The sequence below is a fragment of the Pantherophis guttatus genome, chromosome 5 (genome assembly GCF_059756535.1).
Source record: "Pantherophis guttatus breed Tessera chromosome 5, ASM5975653v1, whole genome shotgun sequence".
Lineage (NCBI taxonomy): Eukaryota > Metazoa > Chordata > Lepidosauria > Squamata > Colubridae > Pantherophis > Pantherophis guttatus.
This window is the reverse complement of record NC_142067.1, coordinates 80,596,636-80,618,382: the sequence shown is the minus strand read 5'-3', so window position 1 is coordinate 80,618,382 and position 21,747 is coordinate 80,596,636. Positions and strand designations below refer to the sequence as shown.

General features: G+C 45.2%; 1 protein-coding gene across 28 annotated transcripts in view; it reads right to left on the bottom strand.

The window, feature by feature from the left end:
• The window catches only part of PHKA2 (phosphorylase kinase regulatory subunit alpha 2), a 238,320-nt gene that overhangs the window by 58,177 nt on the left and 158,396 nt on the right, over positions 1–21,747 (bottom strand). For 23 of the 28 annotated variants that reach the window (XM_034434190.3, XM_034434258.3, XM_034434276.3 and 20 more), the window contains 5 exons: positions 17,923–18,002; positions 17,215–17,293; positions 16,967–17,096; positions 310–411; positions 78–196 (listed from right to left, as the gene is read on the bottom strand). In XM_034434190.3, coding sequence (XP_034290081.1) covers positions 78–196; positions 310–411; positions 16,967–17,096; positions 17,215–17,293; positions 17,923–18,002 — 510 coding nt within the window. The remainder of the gene's footprint in view (positions 1–77; positions 197–309; positions 412–16,966; positions 17,097–17,214; positions 17,294–17,922; positions 18,003–21,747) is intronic. The other 5 variants (XM_034434285.3, XM_034434291.3, XM_087871394.1 and 2 more) reach the window with 1 other exon arrangement.

Below are 21,747 nucleotides of genomic sequence, written 5' to 3'. Positions count from 1 at the left end.
AAAGCACTATGAAGCGGTATATAAGTCTAAGTGCTATTGCTATTGCTTAAAGCTAAGAAAAGAGGAAACGTGTTCACCTGTTTCATCTCACTCTTCAGTCTTGTAATGCCACTTCTTTCTGTCTTTGTTGCTCCAGTGTGACCCACTTCATGGATAGATATAGCAGGGCTGGATGTATAAGAATCAAGAGGACGCACTAAGGATGGAGAAGAAAGGTACAAAAAAACTGTTAAATACACAAGAGGATTTTTTAAAATGAGAAAACAAGAATGCTATGTGTGTGTGCATGTGTGCGTGTGCATATATTACTGCTCCTTTCGACTCCAAATTCTTTTCCACTGAGAATATGATGAAGGAGATTTTTCATATCAAAGGGACTCAGATTCATTAAACTTTCAGATGCTTCTTCACCTGTAAGGGGGGAAAAAAATCCTAAATTTCAAGGGGAAGTAAACTGATCATTCATTTTGCAGGGATAAAGTTGTTATTGCTCAGCTTAGTAAAGGTATGATGAACATTGCTGTCAGACCCTTATCATGTAAAAATAAAAAGCTAGTGCAATTGTTTTCAGGAAGATAATTTTAACAATTTTTCACTGTTATCCTGTCTATAATTTCATCATCAAAAAATATCATGTTATAGCCATGAGGCAAAGTACTAATCTTACCCCTCCCTTGACTCAAACCCATATCCCAAAAGAGTATTTCACTTTTAAAACCTAGAGCTCATCCTTTTATTTAGCTATATAACAAAAACATTTCCTGTACTGAAGCTTTTCTTGGATTGCTTCTGAAAATGGAATTTGGAGCATATGGTATCATCCACATATGTCCTAATGAAAACTATTTTAACTTGATTGTTTTATTACACAATCTGTTTTAGTCTTTGTCAACCACGAGAAGCTGTGAAATACAGGGAATAGTAGCCAACCAATGGATTTTTCTTTTTCTTTTTTCATTGTAAAACTATGAAACATAGACATGACACATAGAATAGCTTTTCCTCAAATTGGTTCTCTCTTGTGTATGGATTACAAATTATTTCTAGTTATGCTTTGCTATTTGGGAATTAAGAGAAGCTGTAGCTTGTGGAAGAGAATATCTGGTTGCAAAGATTCTGCAGAGGGGGAAAAAATAATTGAGCTTGTAGCCCTGTGCATGGTAAATCCTCTCTAGGGCAGGGGTCCCCAACCTTTCGGACCTCAGGGACCACTAAATTCATAATTTTAAATCCCACGGACCACTAATATGATCTGCTTAATGACCAGCTGGGTGGGCGTGGCTAGTCATGTGACTGGGTGGGTGTAGTCAACTCGATGTCACTCATGTTGAAGGGCACCTCGCCGGCCTCTACTCGCCCCTCCCCTCCCAGCCCCTCCCCGCCTGCCCACCTGGGCTCCTTAGGGCCCCAACAGGAAGCAGGTGTTAGAGCTAAGCAGCCACCATGAAAAAGAGTTGGCAAAACAGCTGTCTCCGTTCAAATTGGATCTGACCAAGAAGGAGGCTCAGCAGAAGCACCTCACTGAGGACTACAAGCATAGGCTTTCAAAGCAGAGGGAAGACCTGTGGGAGTGCAAGGCCAGGTACCGGCACCTGGAGGGACAGCGGGCTGAGATGGTCAGCCAGTTCCAGGTCATGATGCAGTCCCACTGGAACAAGACCCTCCAGCTCCTTGCCACCAGCGGCACTTCCCTCCAACCTTCGCCTAAAGCTCCGCACCAGGACACTGAAGTAGACTGCAAGTTGGAATTTCTGCCCCCCTCCAACCTGAACAAAAAGACCCTGAAGTGGGAGACTCTCTGCAGCAACATGTTCATTGCATGTATCTGGCTCAGGGGCCATAGTTTGAGGACCTCTGATTTAGTGCAATATAAAAAAATGCAAATAATTTTTCTGCGGACCACCAAAATTTTCTTACGGACCACTAGTGGTCCACGGACCACTAGTTGGTGACCGCTGCTCTAGGGTATATGAGGTTTTATCTCCTTGGAATTTCAACACAATCCATTAATGCATTTAGCTGCAAACTCATCTGGATATTGAAAAAAAAGCCATATTCTCTGGATGGAAGACCTTAAGTTCTGTAGCAGTTATTATATAACCATATTGTTTTTAGCTATGTAATAATCACATTAAGACCACTGCCTTTATTATAACTCTAGCCATTATATATCTGTGCTCCAGGTTATAATAGGTCTGTCAGACTTCGATGCTATCTCAAAATAAATGAATTTCCAAACTGCCAATCTTTAAGGAAATTTTCTCTTTATTCGAGTACAGCAACTGGATCATGGCTCATGCGGTCAGGACTGACCTTTGCCCCCCAATCCCTCCCTTTCCGATCCCCAATTCTCTGCTTCTCATTGGCTATCTTCCAAGTCACTCTCCTGACTCCTTTTCTTGTCAGTTCACAGGAATGTTTCCCCCCTCTTCATTTCCAAGGAGACCGAGCTTCAAAGGGATTTAGCAGGCAAAAGTTCAGGCTTTATCTCCCTTCTCTATGTCAGCGCTGAGACGCTGACATCCGACCCCTCTCCCTTCACTCTCCCAGTGAGGCCTGCGCGAGAAAAACAACAAGTTTAGTACCTTACCCCATCCGAGGGTGTGTCCCACCCCCTCCCGGCTTGTCCGGGTAATCTGCATGGAATTTAGCTATGAGGCGGTCAGCTTGGATGTTTGTGCTCTTCACCCAGGAAGCTTCTGACAAGGGGTAACCCTTCCACTTAATTAAGTATTGGAGGCGCCCTCTGTGCCACCTCGAATCAAGAATTCGCTGTACTTCATAGTGAGTCTGGCCTCCAACAATCAAGGGCCCTGGGGGATCACGTGGCACCGGCCTTAAAGTTGACCCTACCACAGGCTTCAGGAGGCTACTGTGAAAAATGGGGTGTATCTTCCCTAATAACTGGGGCAACTGCAATTGTACTGTGACCGGGTTGATTATTTTCACTATTGGAAATGGTCCTATGAATTTTGGCCACCGTTTTCTGGTCGGGAGTCTGAGTCTTAAATACTTGGTGGAGAGGTAGACCTTCTCCCCTACTTGGAACGGCCTCTGGGGGGGCTCGGTGCTTATCTGCTTGTTTCTTATAAGACCGTGCCGCCTTGTCTAATGCCCTCTTGATGTTCTCCCAGGTTTCTCTCAGCATTGCCATCCATTTGGTCAAGGTAACTAAGAAAGGAGGCTCTCTTGGGTACTCTGGCATGGGGACGAAATCGATGCCACTCACTATTTTAAACGGGGTTAGTCCTGTACTACTGTGGACAGCATTGTTATATGCGACCTCCGCAAACGATAAGAGGTCAGTTCGATTGTTGGTAGTCAACGTAGCACCTCAGGTACTGCTCTATCATGGCATTCAATCTCTCCGCCCCCCCATTGGTGTTCGGGTGAAACGCTGAGCTGAGACCTTGGGATGATCCTATGGATCGAAGGAATTCTCTCCAGAACTTCGCTGTAAACTCGATCGGAGATGATTCTTCTGGGTACTCTGTGCAGGCGATAGATGTGTTTTACGAACAGTTTAGCCAATTGGGCTGAGGGTAGTCCGCTGCAGGGTATGAAATGTGCCTGTTTGGAGAATAAGTCTATTACAGTCCAGATCACTGTGCTTCCGCTGCTCCTCGGCAGTTCAATTATGAAGTCCATAGCACTTGATATAGACCTCAGCTGCGCCGAGGAACTGAGCTACCTGGTCTGGATCACCATCGAACTTCCCTCTGAACCGGGGTGGCTCTGCCCTCGGTGGCCCCTCCTCCCATAGTGGGGCTCTGTGTGCCTGTCTAGGGTGTCGTTGGGTTTCTTCCTCATCTTTCATTCGGGGGTGGGGGGGGTGATGCCTTGCGTGGCAGAGGAGGAACCCATGGATGCACACTGGGACTTTCTTTCCTTCTGGTGTGTGTGTGTGGGGGGCTGGGCCCCCGTCTACGGTGACTTAGTTCAACAGGGTCAGCTCGTCTCCTTCTATCTTTGGGCCTGCAGGATGGACCCTCTTCCAGTCTGACGGCACGTTCAAAATCTTGCTTTAATTCTTCCATGGGGCTTTTGAGTGGCAGCTTTGAAGTTTTCTGCTGTCTGGCCTGCTGCCAATCCCATAACCAGTCCGCCCTTCCCAATTCACTCAGGGGCTTCTCTCACCTTTAGTGTCTGGAAAGGGGAATTCAGCTTCTGCAGATTTTGGCAAAGTCCACCAAGGTTCATCATTTTTTCTTCTCTTGGGCTGGAGCACGATCGTCTGTCCTTGGTAATTCTGTGGCAGTGGGGGGGAAAGGGGGGGTTGCAGCTTTGCGGGGGGAGGGGGTGGCCCTGTTGCATCCAAGCTGGCTGGAGCAGGGAGGGGGGGCTGGTTCACAGCCACTTGAAGTAGACTTTCAGTAGAGAGCTGGCTTTCTGCCATGGCTTCGGAACCTTGCCGCCACTCCGTCCAAACATTTGGCAGGGAGCTGGAGGGCTGGAGGTTTGCCAGTTTGGCTTGGAAAGTTGTGAGTCCTGACCGTCTCTCAGACTTCGATGCTATCTCAAAATAAATGAATTTCCAAACTGCCAATCTTTAAGGAAATTTTCTCTTTATTCGAGTACAGCAACTGGATCATGGCTCATGCGGTCAGGACTGACCTTTGCCCCCCAATCCCTCCCTTTCCGATCCCCAATTCTCTGCTTCTCATTGGCTATCTTCCAAGTCACTCTCCTGACTCCTTTTCTTGTCAGTTCACAGGAATGTTTCCCCCCTCTTCATTTCCAAGGAGACCGAGCTTCAAAGGGATTTAGCAGGCAAAAGTTTTATCTCCCTTCTCTATGTCTCTATTTATTTGCTCAGAAAAACAACCACTGTAAAGGCAAATATAAACCAAGCAATTTAAATGTCAGATTTTATAACTTGCTTGAAATTATATTCTTTGAAGAAGGAACAGAGAAAATTAACCAGGGAAATTGATTCTGAGTGTATTCACCATTGGATCACATGCTCACAAGGCAAGAACAGGCAGTATCAAGGGATCCCCAAAATATCTTGTGAATTAACAGTGTTAGCTGACAAAAATAAAAAAAGTACCTATTACCTATGAATGTATTACTCCCTTAACATGCTTACTACTGACCTTTACCCAGTGGTGGGATTCACATAATTTAACAACTGGTTGTCTGCCCTAATGACCCTGCTGGGTAGGCGTGGCTGGGTGGTCATGTGACTGGGTAGGCGTGGCCAACTCAATATCACCAACAGCCGGAACAACCGTAAACCTGGATGACCCTTAATCTATGGACAAGCTCAGTTATGGTTTACTTAAAGAATGAGTCAGCAACTTCAGGATTTGAAACATTACTAATCAAGCTGAAAGCTGAAAGCAGACACAGAGAAACCCACTAAGTTAATTAGCATTCTTTGCAGTAGTTGAGCCCTTCCTGGGAAAACTTTCAGCCAAACTGACTTTAATTTTCACTTTCCATGTCACTGGTAAAACAGACATCTGGAGCTAGAGACCCTCTTCGGAGAGAACCAGGATTTATTCTCTGTGCAATGTTCTTAAATAGAGCCAAGTCGTGGCTCCTTAGACTGTTCTGGTGGAGAGGAAAGCAGGACTTCAACCAGGAGGAGCATTTGAAAGACAAATACCTGGGATACCTCAATACATGGCTCCTCACAAGCCATCTGTGGAGTCTCCAGAGCAGTTTTAGAGTTGTTTTAATTTTTTGTTTGAACTTGACACCTTTCTGCTCGAGATATTAATTTTATTAATTTTACCTTGGGGAGGGTGCATATGTGTGAGTGTGTCGGGATGGATTGGATGGAAGGAGTGGGTTTGGAGTGGCTGAATTTGGGGAGAATGAGGGAGCCGGGGGCAAGAAATGGAGCCCCCTCTGCTGAGTGTACAAACAGAAACAGATGGGGGCTCAGATACGACCCCCCGGCTCAGTATGAGTGGGGTGCCTTGCCTGCCGGAGAGGAGGAGGGCCGTGGAGGTGGGGGAGGGGATCTCTGGGGTATTAGAGAGCCGGAGCATTGCGATTATGACTGGGAGAGGTAGATATGGCGGGACCGAGGGGTAGGCCGCTCTCTGGGAACTAGGACTTGCTGTCTCAAAGCGATTACTTGTTCCAGCCCCTCTGGTTCTGGTTCACTGGGCTCGCCTCGTATACCTGGTGACTCGGGATGTCAGGGCCCTGGCCTCAGGCTGCTGCTGTTTAATGCCAGGTCTGTTGTCAACAAGGTCCCCCTCGTTTGGGACTTAATCCTGGAGGAGGGGGCTGACTTGGCATGCATAACTGAGACCTGGCTGGGCCAGGAGGGGTGTGTGCCCCTCTCAGAGATGTGCCTAGACGGGTTCCAGATATTGCATCAGCTGTGACTCCAGGGAAGGGCTGGAGGAGTGGCAGCTATTTTCCGGAAGGGTCTTTGCCCTCGCAGGATCCCTGCTCCTGAGATTGTTGGGTGTGAGTCTCTCCTCTTGAGGTTGGACTCAGGGGTTCAGTTGGGCTTGTTGCTGACGTACCTGCCTCCCAGCTGTGTTACAACAGCCCTGCCTGTGCTGCTAGAGGCGGTAGCTGGGCTGGCGGTGGAGTTCCCCAGGCTTATGGTACTGGGGGACTTTAATTTGCTGTCACTTGGCAAATCCTCAGATGCGGCTCAGGAGTTCATGGCTTCCATGACAACCATGAACCTGACCCAAATAGTTCAGGGTCCGACCCATAGGGGGGGACACACACTTGACCTGGTGTTTCTCTTGGGGCAGTGGAGATATGATCTGGAATTAAGGGGTATAGATGCTTCTCCCTTGTCGTGGTCAGATCATTTCCTGCTGAGGTTAGACTTCAGGACGCTACTCCTCCATCGCAGGGAGGCAGAGCCGATTAAGTGGTTCCGCCCCAGGCGCCTAATGGACCCTGAAGGGTTCCAGAAGGAGCTTGGGGAGATACCTGATTCCCTTGTCCACAGTCCGGCTGAGTCCCTGGCGGCTGCCTGGAATATGGCGGCATCTGAGGCACTGGACTGGATTGCGTCTTTGCGACCTCTCCATATCGGTGGATCCAGGAAAGCTCCCTGGTTTACTGAGGAGCTCCGGGAGATGAAGCGCCAGAAGAGACATCTAGAGTGACGCTGGAGGACCAGTAACTCTGAATCTGACCGAACACTCTTAAGAGCCTTTATTAGGACTTATTTAGTGGTGATACGGGCGGCAAAACGTTCACATTATTCTGCACTTATTGCATCTGCTGATTCGCGCCCAGCTGCCCTATTTAGGGTGACTCGCTCCCTCCTTAATGCAGGGGGAGTGGAGGAGCCCTTGCAGGGTAGAGCTGAGGAGTTTGTGCAGTTTCTGTCGGATAAAGTCGCTCAGATTCAGATGGACCTGGACTCTGATTGGGCAATTACGACCGAGATGACGGGGGCAGGTCTTAGTCCTATTGTGTGGGATGAATTTGAGCCTGTGACTCCTGAGGAAGTGGACAAGGCTGTAGGAGCGATGAGTTCCTCCACTTGTTTGTTGGACCCGTGCCCCTCCTGGCTGGTTTTGGCCAGCAGGGAGGTGACACGAGGCTGGCTCCAGGTTTTAGTTAACGAGCCCTTAAGGGAAGGGGCCTTCCCACAACCATTAAAGGAAGCGGTTGTAAGGCCCCTCCTCAAGAAGCCTTCCCTGGATCCAGCAGAATTAAAGAACTTTCATCCAGTCTCCAACCTACCCTTTATGGGAAAGGTTGTAGAGAAAGTGGTGGCACTTCAGCTCCTGCGGTCATTGGAGGAAACGGATTATCTAGACTCTTTTCAGTCTGGCTTCAGACCTGGCTACATCACGGAAACTGCCTTGGTCACGCTGATGGATGATCTCTGGCGAGCCTGAGATGGGGGTCATTCCTCCATCTTGGTGCTACTTGACCTCTCAGTGGCTTTTGATACCATTGACCATGGTATCCTTCTGGGACGACTAAGGGAGTTGGGAGTGGGAGGCACCGTGTTATGTTGGTTCTCCTCCTATCTCTCTGGTCAGTCACAGTCGGTGTTGGTAGGAGGAGAGAGGTCGACCCCTAGGCCCCTGGTTTGCGGGGTGCCTCAGGGCTCGGTCCTCTCTACCCTCCTATTTAACATCTACATGAAGCCGCTGGGTGAGATCATCCGACGATATGGGGTGAGGTATCAGCAATACGCTGATGATACCCAGCTGTATATCTCTACCCCGCGTCAATTCAGTGAGGTGGTGGATGTGAAGTGCCGGTGCCTGGAAGCCGTGAGGGTCTGGATGGGAGTCAACAGGCTGAGACTTAACCCAGACAAGACCGAATGGCTGTGGGTATTGTCTCCTAAAGACTATGTTGATTGTCCATCCTTGGTTCTGGGGGGGAGGAAATTGTCCCCCTCAGAACGGGCTCGCAATTTGGATGTCCTCCTAGACTCACAGCTAAGATTAGAGCAACATCTGTCAGCTGTGGCTAGGGGGACCTTTGCACAGGTTCGCCTGGTGCACCAATTGCAACCCTACTTGGATCAGAAGGCTCTCCTCACAGTCACTCATGCCCTTGTCACCTCATGGTTAGATTATTGCAACGCGCTCTACATGGGGCTACCCTTGAAAAGTGTTCGGAGACTACAGTTGGTCTAGAACGCAGCCGTGTGAGCTGTCGTGGGTGCACCTAGGTACACCCACATTACACCAATTCTCCATGAGCTGCACTGGCTCCCTATTGGTCTCCGGTCATAATTCAAGGTATTGGTTATTACCTTTAAAGCCCTACATGGCTCAGGGCCAGGTTATCTTCGAGACTGCCTTCTACTGCATAGCTCCCAGCGACCGGTAAGATCCCGCAGAGTTGGTCTCCTCTGGGTCCTGTCAGCTAAACAATACTGGCTGGCGGGCCCATGGGGGAGGGCCTTCTCTGTGGCTGCCCCAGCTCTCTGGAACCAGTTACCTCCTGCGATCTGGACCATCCCCACCCTACTGGCCTTCCGAAAAGTGATGAAGACCTGGCTTTTCCGGCAGGCCTGGGGCCGTTGATCTCGCTGTTGCAATCTGGAGAGATCCGGCCATGAATGGTGTGAATGGGTTTTAATTGTTTTTAATGTTTTAATGTTTAATATTTTTATATATGGTTTTTAAATGTATTGTAAGCCGCCTCAGAGAAAGGCGGCACACAAGTTGAACAAACAAACAAACAAACAAATAAATAAATAAATCACTCATGTCAAGGGACACCTTGTCTTGTCCCACTTGCCTGGTCTCCTGAGCTCTTCTAGTTTTTGTCCAGAAAGTGCCTGTTCTTGTGCTGTTATGATCAGTATCAGTGCTGCCTTTTACACACACACACACACACCCCAGAGCAGGGGTCTGCAACCTTAACACTCAAAGAGCTATTTGGACCCATTTCCCACAGAAAAGAAAACACCGGGAGCCACAAAACCCTTTTGACATCTAAAATGAAGATAACACTGAATATATCATTTTTTACCTTTATACTTATAGTCTATTTAACTCAGTACTATTTCTTCTGGGCCTTAGATGGAAAAAGAGCTTTCCTATCTCTTGCTGGAGATGTCATGGGTTAATCTGGAAATTTCTGCGAGCAAAGTCTAATTTACTGCAATTGCATCTTTGGCTTAATTGTAATGATATATTCAATTAAATTTGAAGCTTTTTATATAATTGTTTGTTCCACTTCAGGAATAATTATGATTTCTTACTCATTTCTTTACTAGTAGTAGGAACAAAATAAGCAGCCATTAATGTCACCTAAAGTTGGAACCTATATTTGGATTCTGATGGCTATTTATTGTTGTGTATGCTTTTGCAAAACAGTGGCTGGGAAGACTTGCCACAGATAAGTTTACAAAACACCTATTTCAAATAACATTTTTTGATTATGTATTCTTACTTGCCCTCTTGTACTGTACCACTGCATTTTGGATTCAAATGCAAAATAAAAATAAAAATTGGAGAGCACAGAGAAAGGAATGCTGCACATGTCTGCAATTCTTTAAGGCAGCTGCATTTTTCCCCTGGGATTATGCAACTTGATATCCCTGTCCACCATAGCAATGCACAGTCCTATGCTTACAATTTTTCTGCTTTTTCAAGACAGGTGGATATACTTCTAAACAAAACACTGGCTGCAGATAGCTCTATTTTTCACATTGCAGGAAAGTTCAGAAATGGCTCAGTGAGTTAACAACTGACTGGCTGATTTTGGGCCAGTCATTCCCTCTCTCAGCCCAGCCTACCTCACAGGACTGTGTTGGGGAAAATAGGAGGAGAAGGGATATTCGGAATGTTTGCTGCTTTGAATTACTTATAAAAATAATGGTGGAATATAAATAAAGAAATAAATGATTTTTCTAGAGGATGGTGTTTTGCTTTGTGGCAAGCCAGCTTCCATTTTTTAAAAAGTTTAAACATATTTTGAAGAATATATAAATACAGATGGAGTAGATAAATTGCCAAGCAACTAGCAAGGTATGTACAGGCATACATTGGCCCTCTGAGTGGTACAAATGGGGACCCCAGGCCTCAGATAATTGGTAGAGCATATAGAGATCCAGTAGTCATTAAATCACAATTCTGTGTCTTCTTTTTTAATACTGCAAATCCACCCTTCTCAGAGTACCCTTCCTGCAAATTCAGAGAACCTATCAAAATAGTTAACATGAACAGTTTATAGGAAAAGTTATCACATGAGCTAATTTAAATAATTGGAAAATACAGTACAAAGTAACAGTGTGGAAACAGGGTCCAATATTTTTATTTTCTTAAATCATTGTTGCCAAAAATAGTTGTTTTCAATTCTAAGGTACTTCTAAGGTACTGCCATTAAATATCCTAAAGTGAATACTTCCAAAAGTTTCCAAGAGCTTAATTTCAATACTCTATAGCCGTGATGGCAAACCTATAGCACATGTGCCAGAGGTGGCACACAGAGCCCTTTCTGTGGGCATGCGCGCTGTCACCAGCTGCTCTTCGCAGGCGCCGAAGTGCCAGAAAATGGCCTAAAAATGGCCCAGAAAACGGCTGGAAAAAAGCCTAAAAATGGCCAAAAAACCTCAGGCCTGAAAATGGCCTGAAAAATGGCCTGAAAAAATGGCCAAAAAACAGGCATGCACATACCAGCCAGCTTCCAGTGCTCCAGCGCGCGCAAAGACCAACTGGCCGGCGCGCATGCGAGTGCCAGAAACCCGAAGATTAGTTGGCTGGCGCACGCATGCGCACCGGCCAGCTGGTCTTCGGGTTCCCGGCACTCCGGCACACGGACATGCACATAATTTCCAGTTTGGGCAAACTACGGCCTGTGGGCTGGATATGGCCCACCAACCCAATGTATCTGGCCCATGGAGTGATGGGGTTTAGCCCCGCCCCTTGCCCCTCTTCTCCCAGCCACTCCCTGCGTGACTGGCTTTTCCCGGCTGACGGGGGCCCTGGGGAGGAGGACCCTCACCTACCCTAAGGTTGCGCTGCTCACATCGCCCCTCCTCCAGCTGTCATCCTTATCTTCCACTGTCCAGCCACACTTCCCACTTCTGCTCATTTCAACAGTTCAATGCTCACCACACCGCTGCCGCCGCAATGGTAAGGCCAAAGGGTGTGGGTGGGCAGGGGAGGGCCCACAGGCGGAGCGGTGTTGCCACTGGTGCAGCCGCGTGTTCCCGGGCCTGAGCAGGTGCAGCCGGCTCCCCTTGTCCCAGAGAAGAATCAACTTCAGGACGTCTTTGCTATCAGCCACCCCCTTCTTCATATGGAATTGCCCGGCAGCTTTACACGGGATCACCAGCTTAGGCCAGGGTGACTTCAGGGAAGAGCCAGGGAGGATTCTGATGCTACCTGCTCCTTTGCCTTTCTAAGGAGGCCCAGCTCTTGGGCTGAGTCCCTTGCCTCCCACCCACCCAAAACAAGGAGAAGCAGTGCCTTCCCTGGTTTGTTCTATTTGTTGATTGTAAGCTCCTTGGGGCTGAGAAGAATTGCTGCAAAACTGAGTTTCCTGAAGTAAACCACTAGACTCTTAAACAACTTAAAAATGATCTAGTAAAACGAAGTCAATCAGAAGAGCAACATGCAAACAAAAGCAAATAAAATACCCAAAGGAGCAAAACAAATTAAAGTTTAATTTGTGTATATTGTTTCTTGGACTGCTAAATTGGCCAAGCCCACCTAGTCACATGATGTAGCCATGCCCATCCAGTCACATGCCCACTTAGCCACATCCACCCAGCTGGTCCGGCCCCCCAACAGTCTGAGGGACCGTGAATTAGCCCCGTTTAAAAAGTTTGACGACCCCTGCTCTATAGGGTCACTAGGAATTGACATATAATCCATTCCAACACCACAAATGTACAGGGCTTTCTCCCCAAAAGTCCCTCCTATTATTTTCTAATCTATTGAAAAAAAAAATTAATCTTCCCTTCCCCGCTCACCATTCTCCCACCCCCCCTTTTCCACCCACCCCAGGCCCAAAACCCCCCAAAGTGACTGCCCTATCTGCCAGGATGTTGTAAGCGTTTGCCAGGCCAGTAGCCCCCGTGAAGGAAGCAGTTGAAGTGGCATCCTCGGAATCTTCCTGGGCCAGTAAGAACTCTTCAGCTCCAGCAACACCCTATGATACTTGCCGATAGCTTCCTGGCACTTCTTCTCCTTGTAGCACTGAGCTCTTTGGCTTTTGAAATCTAGCACTCTTGGATCAGCTGCCAAGGCTCGGCAGCCAGAGAACTGGCGCTGGATTTCAAAGGCCAAGGAGCTCAGTTCTACAAGGAGAAGAAGTACCAGAAAGCCATTGGCAAGAGGCCTGGGTGGGGAGGGGATGAGGCACATTCAGCCGGCATTTGGAGGCAAGTGGGAAATGGCAGGAAACAGCAGGAAATGGCACGGGCGAGCAGTCTGCTTCCCGGGGAGAGAGGCAAGTGGGAAACAGCGCAGGTGAGCAGCCTGCCTCCCAGGGAGAGAAGCAAGTGGAAAATGGTGTGGGTGAGCGGCCTGCCTCCTGGACAGCACAGGCAAGTGGCCTCCCGGGGAGAGAAGCAAGCAGGAAACGGCAGGAAATGGCGTGGGCAAGCGGCCTGCCTCCCGGACAGTGTGGGCAAGCAACCTCCTGGGGAGAGGCAAGTGGGAAACAATGGGAAATGGAGCTGGTGAAGGAAAGGCCACGCATGGCTGAGCGCACTTGGTGGCAGGAGAAAGCGTGGTGCGATGGGGCTACTTGGTTCGCCACTGACAGAGCCACCAACTGCAATGCATAAATGGGAAATGGAACGGCCAGCATGAGGGAAGGAGGAGGAACAGGGAGAAGAGAGGGAAAGTGGCCTCCTCATTACCTCGCGCCGGCCGCTCCGTTGCCCGTTTCACCATTGCAGGGCCACACTATGGAGCTTTTCCCACCCACCACCACCCAGATGCCCTCGTTTCTCCCAAGCATTTCTTTGCCTCCCTGATTTCCAGCTCCGTTGCATTTCTCACCATCATGTGCAGGGAAAGAAAAGTTTGTGGGACTAAAAAAAAAATTCACTCAATCAATTCCAACTTCGTGAGATAGTTTTCTTTCACGAGGTTGGAATTGATTGAACTTTTTTTTTAGTCTCACAAACTTTTGTTTCCCTACACATGACGGTGAGAAACATGATGGAGCTGGAAATCAGGTAGGCAAAGAAATGCTTGGAGAATTTGGGGAAAGTAAGGGAATCTGGGCGGTGGTGGGTGGAGAAAACTCTTCTGCCCACAAAAATCTCGTCTTTGGGGACTTCCGGTGGCTCCGCTGGCGCCGAAAGATACTCCTTGGTGAGCGCCAGCCCCGGGACTCTGTTAGAGCCGCTAGAACAGCGAAAATCAGCTGTCTAGCGGCTTGAAAACTTTCCCCCTGGGAGAAGGGGAGAAAGAGAGCCGACGGGTGTGGGTAGAGCTCCCCAAGAGCCCCAGGTTTCTTTTTAAATCTGGGGCTTAAAGGGTGAGAGCTCCCCGGGAAGCCCGTCATTGCTCCGGACCCGGGATGTTTCTGCTTTAAGCAGAACCAGATGCCGCGACCACCCCAGCAACTCAATTAAAAAAAAAAAAGATTTTGGACTTGAAAGCTGGCACAGCAAATACAGGAGAAACTAAAATTGCAAGTACTAAACTTTAACTCCGGAAAGCTTATCACTTCCCTCTGAATTTCTATGGAGAAAGAGAAAGTAAGATGGCGTTTGACTCTAACGGGGCATGAAGAAGTGAAAGTTAGATACCAAGTATTATGCTGTGTTGAAAGCCCCTGTTTAAAAGAAGAGGATTTTATCTTAAAGGAGAAGGATTTAAAAAATATTTTTCTTTTAAAAAAAAGACTTATACCACTTAAGGACTGGAATAATTGATTTAGTTGCTGGAAAAGTATAAAGTGAAAGTTTTATTGGGAGTGGGGGGAAAAAAAGAAAAAAATGGCTGGCTTTTTTGAAAGTGATGAAGGCTTACCACTATATACATCAGTAAATACACAACTTCTGACTGTGGATCTCTTTAAAGAAATTTTAGAATCATTTACCTCCGTGATAGTGGAAAGAATGGAAGGGTTTTTCAAGAAGGATTTTACTCAAACTTGCAACAAAGATACAAGAGAAGATATTGTATTGGTATTTCAGATGCCAAATAATAGTGAGTTGTTAATGAAGAGGTGGGAGAAACAATCCAGTTCAATGTGGCTTTGGAAAATGGAATGGACGTTTTTCAAATTAAGAAGGAAAGGCTGAGAGGTTTGAAGGAGTGTAACCAGGAAATACTGAGAGAGATTTCTCCAGAGGCTACGACACAGTTAACTGGAAAATTGTCACAACTTTTTCGTAAAAATGGACTCTCAATTGCAGTTAAAGAGGTGCATTTACTGAAAGGAACTACTTTGCGAAGAGTACAGCAATTTCACCAAATTCAAGAACTTATAAAAATAAAAGAAGGCGGAGGAATAAGACTGAATAAGAAGGTTCACAAAAAAGTCAGGAAAAAATGGAGATGGAAAAATTATAACCCTCCTTGTTGGGGAGGATAGTAATAGTGAAAATGAATGACTACACCTGTATTTAGGGATTGATTTGTTCTGAAAAGTTATATTAAGTAATGCTATGTTTGAATTGTTATGGGCCACTGACCAAACTTTCACTTTTGTCTTGAAGTATATTTCAAGGAATGCTTTGTTGAAGAATTTATATAAACTGATGGGTTAAAAGAAAAATATTGTAGATGTAAAAGTAGATGGACAGTGTAGATCATTTAATATAAATTTATGGGTTAGAAGAAGAATATTACTTAAACTGTTATACTTTGTTTTAAATTACATTAATGTTATATTGAAGAATGTTTTGTTGAAGAATATATATAAACTTGTGGGTTATGAGGAAAATATAAGTGGTGCAAGGGTTGAGGGAAGGTTTTTACAATATTTTTTATAGATATTAAATAGTGAAGAGGGTATTTGACTACATGTAGTGGATTTGTAGAGAATAAGATGAACAAGTTTATGTAAAGCTATTAAGTAAGGAATGTTTCCAGGAAGAATTAACATAAGTGTATGGGGTAAAAAGGAAAGATAAGGTTCTCATAATATATTTTATTTGAGATTGGTTAAAATATTTTGTTAATGTGTTAATATATGTAAGGGTTGGAAATGTGATGGTTAATTGTAATTGGGCTAATGTGTAATACTGGAAGAAAGAAGACTTGCTTATTATTGAAGAATGGACAAGAACGAAGGTGGATTGATTACTTTCAAGCAATAATTGGTTTAATTAGTTATATTTAGATTTGAACAAGGGGAGTTAAAGTGCAAGAGGGAGATAAATTTATAGATAGTTAGCCTATGTTATTTTTATGTTTGTTAAATGCTATACCCTGTATTGGCTCTGGGAAGTTCGGGGGGGGGGGGAAGGGTTGGGGTAGGAGGGGGGAGGAGGGAGGGGAAAATATGTGTAATTTTTTTAAAAAAAACTTTTTAATAAAAAAAAAAAACTCGTCTTTGATGGTTGACACTGAAAGGCAGAGCAAGAGCTGCCTGGAAGAAGCCAGTCGGCCCAGGAGTAAGAATACCCTTTCTCCACCGCCCTACCTGCCACTCTCCGAAATTGCATTGAAAAAGGAGGCAGGTGGCTAAGTGAGGGCCAGAAAGCCCTGCCATTCCTGGTGACGGGGGGGGTGGGGAGGGAGAGAAGAGACGGCAAGAGGAGCTCCATCTCACTCCATGTGCCACAATGAAAGGCAGCGGCAGCCTGGCTGCTTCTGTTCCTCACTGGTAAGGCAGGCAAGCAGGTGGGGTGTGGGGACTACGTGGGAAAGCAGGTAAGCAGGTGGGCTGCGGGGACTGCATGGGAAGCTGCAGGAAAGGCAGGCAAGCAGGCTGGGCCATGGGGGCCACGGGAAAGGCAGGCAAGCAGGCTGGGCCATGGGGATTGCAGGGAAGGCTGCAGGGAAGGCAGGCAAGCAGGCTGGGCCGCGGGGAATGCGTAGGAGGCCGTGAGGAAGGCAGGCAAGCAGGCTGGGCTACGGGGACGGCAAACAATCAGGCTGGGCCACAGGGCCACATGAGAGGCAGCTGGGCAAGAAGCAAAGGAAGGCTCAACAGGCAGAGATCAGCTGGGCCATGTGGTCGAGGCAAGTGAGGAAACCAGAGAGCAGCAGCAGCTATGCCATGGACATGACTCTAGACATCAGCCAAGCCGGGCGAGGCAAGATAAAGAGTGAGTGGGAGGGGAGGGGCAGAGTGGGGCCAGCCAGTGGTGTGATTAGCCAATTCTCCCAACTGTGCAAAATCTTAACAATCGGTTCAACCAAACCGGTCCGAACTGGCTGAATCCCACCTCTGCCTTTACCCACAGTCTTCTCCTCCTGCCTTGTCTGGAAGTTCTTTATCTATTTCCTTCATTAAGTTTTATTCCTTTTCACTATATTTATTATATGCAAATCGTCTATTGCCATCCACCGTCTCACTTCTGAAAAATACTCAGAATCCCTTCTTTTATTCCAGAGTAATAAGCAAGAGAAAGTAATCTTACCTGAACAATTCAAGCTGCGAGCAAGTTCTGTTGCCATCACTTGAATAATGAGCCCAATGCGGAGTCTGAGCATTTCTGCAAAGAGACTAGGTTGTGACCGGACATACATGGCCAGGTACACTATAATTTCCTGCCAGGGTTGGGGAAGAGAAGAATTGATTTTAGAGATCTCTATTACACACAGTACACAATGGCAATAATAAAATAATTTCTTCAAAAAGATTAACAAGGTTTTTTTTTCATATTACCTGTGTAAGGACTGCAATGCTGATATCCTGGCCACTGGCTTCATATATTAGTTTGGTCAGCCTTTCAGGAGGCAAAGGCCTACAGAAATTGAATTTAATTAAAGGCATAAGCAAAAATCTGTCAGTGACTCTATGGCTATTTTTCAAGAAGTCTTTTCAGTAGTTTAGCCTTATAAATTACTCTCCCAAATTATCAGACTATAATTTTTATTAGACTAGCGGGACAGGCTGTGTTGTTTGGTTTTAATCTTTTTTGTCCTCTAAATGACTTGTAAAAGAAAGCCTGCCTTTATGAAACCTAAGATTGGAGAAAAGTAAACTTGCAGAATGAGAATCTTTCCCAAATGTCTAACTTGTTTTGAATTCATAATTGTTCCTGATTACCAGGACAGTTTAATACATTTTAAACTGTAGAATGTATTGAAAAAAATCCTCGTTTTCTAGAACTTATTTTGTACTCAGTTACTTATAAATGGGGAAAAATGGTTCCATTCATTCAAGCTTTTCCTTGATCATCAAGTCACAACAGAGGTGTTGCTAATGAAAAGGACCATTTTTGCTATTACATATTTTAACAAACTGGTTAACATGACTCATGTTTCCCAATTAATACTTTTACTACTAAAATATTTTCTAAAAATCTTATCATAAAGCTATCAAGAAGTATGAAAAATAAGACATTGGTTTAAGATAGAGAGGTTCACATACGCTGTAATTGTTTTTTCACGTGGCTCAGGTGGGAGGCCAACTGTAAGTTGTTTCTGGTGGGATAAAAGATCTGTACAGGCCTGACACACAACAAAGGAAAGAAGAAAGTTCAAGTTATTAAATATGTAGCAATTGCATTACACTTAAATTTTGAAAAATTGATTTAGTCATTCCATATCAATAATGTCAATGTGAAGACCAAATCCATATTTTTCTATATCTGAATCTAATATAAAAAATACAATAAGATTATCTCTCAATATTTTGTAGGGAGGTCCAGCAAAGGCAGCAACCAAGTGCAGGGTTTTTGTTCTTCATGCAGTTAGACCTACTGGAGGAGAATGCAGAGGAACATACTTACCTATTCCCTTGCAAGTGAGAAGCAAGCATTATAGAACCTGCTCTACTAATGTCAGCTTCTCAGATGATGTAGTATCTGGAAAATCAGTGTTCAAACATAGTTTGGGAGCTTACTTCTGGAATTATCTAAAAGGCAACTCAATATGCTAGGTCAATGGTTCTCAACCTGTGGGTCAGGACCCCTTTGGGGGTCGAATGACCCTTTCACAGGGGTCGCCTAAGACCATCGGAAAACACATATTTTCAATGGTTTTAGGAATAATTTTATTGTTGGGGGTCACCACAACATGAGGAACTGTATTAAAGGGTTGCAGCATTAGGAAGGTTGAGAACCACTGTGCTAGGTCATTATGGAGAAACTACATGGGCACCTATATTTTAAGGAAGTTATTTGAATTCATATGCAGCCAAATACCTGCACAGAGCTTCTATCATACAGCATAAATCTTTTATTAATCCTCAAGGAGAAAACAACAAGAAGCTTAGGAAATTTTGAAAAGTGAGATTATAAAAGCCCAGTCTAGCACAATACCAATGAAGAAGAAAAATAACAGCTCTCAAAAGAAACCAGCATGGGGGCATAAAGAACTCTCTGACAAACTGAAAGACAAAAAGGACAAGTATAAAAAATGGAAAGAGGGGCACATAACTAAGGCAGAATATCAGCAAATAGCCTGAGCCTGCAAAGATGAAGTGAGGAAAACCAAGGCTCACAATGAACAAAGGCTTGTGATAAAAGTAAATAATAACAACAACAACAAAAAGCTTCTTCCAACATGTTAAAAAAAGGAAAAAGTCAAGGAAACAATTGGTCCATTGCTGGGAGAAAGTGGCAAGAAGGTGACAAGCAACAAGGAGAAAGCAGAACTACTTAACTCATTTTTTGCATCTGTCTTTACACAAAGGGAAAAAATAGTCCAACCTATCAAAAACAGCACCACAAAAAACAGATTAGGAACACAAGTTAAAATAGAGAAGAAAATGTTAAGTGAGCATCTGTCTACCCTAGATGAGTTCAAATCACCAGGACTGGATGGATTACACCCAAAGGTTCTGAAGGAACTGGCAGACGAGATCTCCGAACCACTGAACTATATCTTTCAAAGGTCCCGGAGCACCGGGGAACTACCAGAAGACTGGAAAAGATCTGATGTAGTTCCCATCTTCAAAAAAGGAAAAAAAAATAGATCCAGGAAACTACAGACCTATCAGCCTGACCTCAATACCAGGGAAGATTCTGAAAAGATAATCAAGCAAATAATCAGCAAACACCTAGAAGCAAACCAAGTAATAACCAAAAGCCAACATGGGTCAAAAACAGATCATGCCAGACTAATCTTATTGGATTCTTTGACAAAGTGACAAAATTGGTGGACCAGAGGAATGCTGTCGATATAATTTATTCGGACTTCAGTAAGGCATTTGACAAAATAGACCATAACCTACTACCAGATAAAGTAGAAAAATGTGGGTTAGACAGCAACACCACCAGATGGATTCATAACTGGCTGACCAACCGCACTCAACTCAATGGAACTGCATCTACATGGAAGGAAGTATGCAGTGGAGTACCCAAGGCTCTGTTTTAGGCCCAATACTCTTCAACATCTTCATCAATGATTTGGACGAGGGAAGAGATGGGGAACTCATCAAGCTGGCAGAAATAGCCAATACTCCAGAAGATAGGCTTAAGATACCGAAGGATCTTAACAGACTTGAACATTGGGCGCTATCTAATAAAATGAAATTCAATGGTGAAAAAAGTAAGGTTCTACATTTAGGCAAGAAAAACAAAATGCAAAGGTACAGTATATGTGGTACTTTGCTCAATAGTAGTAACTATGGACTTCTGGTTGATGCCACGGCACCTTTCAGACACAGGAGAACTGGATTCCATCCCCTGTGCTGAATTCTTCCTGCTTGTGGGCTCCAGGAGGGAGCCAAAGCTGCCCTATGGGGTGGTGAAATGAAGAGGGGCACCCTGTGAGGTCGAGGAGATTCGCAGTTCTCCTGTGACCCCAGGGCAGCAGTGAAATCTGGCCAGATCTATCTGGTTTTTGACCCTCTGGGCATGCGCAGAAGGCTCTGTGCATGCACAGAAGAGGTACATACAAGCATAGTGAGCGTGCATGCATGTCCCGAGCCGGTAGCGAAGGTAAGTGAATTTCACTGCTGCCCCAGGGTTTTTCCCCTTTCCCTCTCAGTCACGGCAAGAAGAAGAAGAGGCAGCCTAAAGATGGCTGCCACAAAGTTGGGATAACCAATGACCAACTAAGATGAGTGCTGGAGCGAAGTAGGCGAGCTGTGCTGGAACTGGGGGAGAGGATTTTTCTTTTGTTTTAAATTTAACCCCAAGAAACAATTCAGAACTATTTCCCCAGAACAATGTGTTAAAGTGGCACCCAAGCATTTTGAGGCATTTTGAGGAAATATCTAACTGGAAATGAAGGCACTGGAGAGTAAAATAATAGACTTTGGAATAAACAGAAAATTGGACTCTTAAAGTAGAATGACCTGTTACTGGAAAGGCATTTTAAAATGCTGAAATTATTTACTTACAAAACTTATTCTGCTTTTCTAACTGTTTTAAAACTAAAATAACGATTGATTAGTAAACTGAAATCTAAGTGCAGAGAGCCACCTGCTGACGAAAGGAAAAATTACAAGGAATTTGGGAATACCTATATGAAGGACAGTGACAATATCCATTGAATTATTTTTGCTACCCCATGACTCCCGGAGATTCAAACATGGAATTGAGGAAGCTATTTAATTAAAGAGACGCTTGAGTGCTATACTAGAAGATTGAATCTGTAAAGGAGATAACCTCTGGGACTATTTAAATGGAATTGATTGTCTTCCTAAGGGACATAAAGAATTGGGACTAGTGTGCTCCTTGAAGGGTAATTTAAGGACTGAACAAATAGATCTTGGACTGCTGGATAAACGTTGATTTTTTAAAAAACAAAACAAAAACAAAAACAAAATAAGGACAAAATGAGAGGAATTCTGATGGAGATGGAGTTACTCTTTCAAAATGCAAAAGACATCATGGAGAAAGGATTTAAGGAGACTATGGAACAAATGGAAAATATCATACAAGGGATGATGACTAAAGACCAAGACACTGAGGAAAGGGAGGAGCCAACAGAAGAAATGAAGAAGGAGGGAGACAAATTAAACCAGGGGAAAAATAAACTAAGAGAGTTGGAACATATGTTTGAAAGGGAGATAGGGGCCTGGGTAGAAATAATAGAAACTACGCATTGGAAGAGGTAGAGGGCAGTAGTGGGTCCCACTTACCTTCACTACCGGTTCAGAACTGTGAGCACGCGTGTGCGCTCGTGCACGGCGCTTCTGCGCATGCACAGAGTGTCTGTGATTGAAGTCCGGGCAGGTGGGTGGAAACTCCCACTGCTGCCACTACTGGTTCGCTTGAACCAGGGTGAACTGGTATAAACCCAC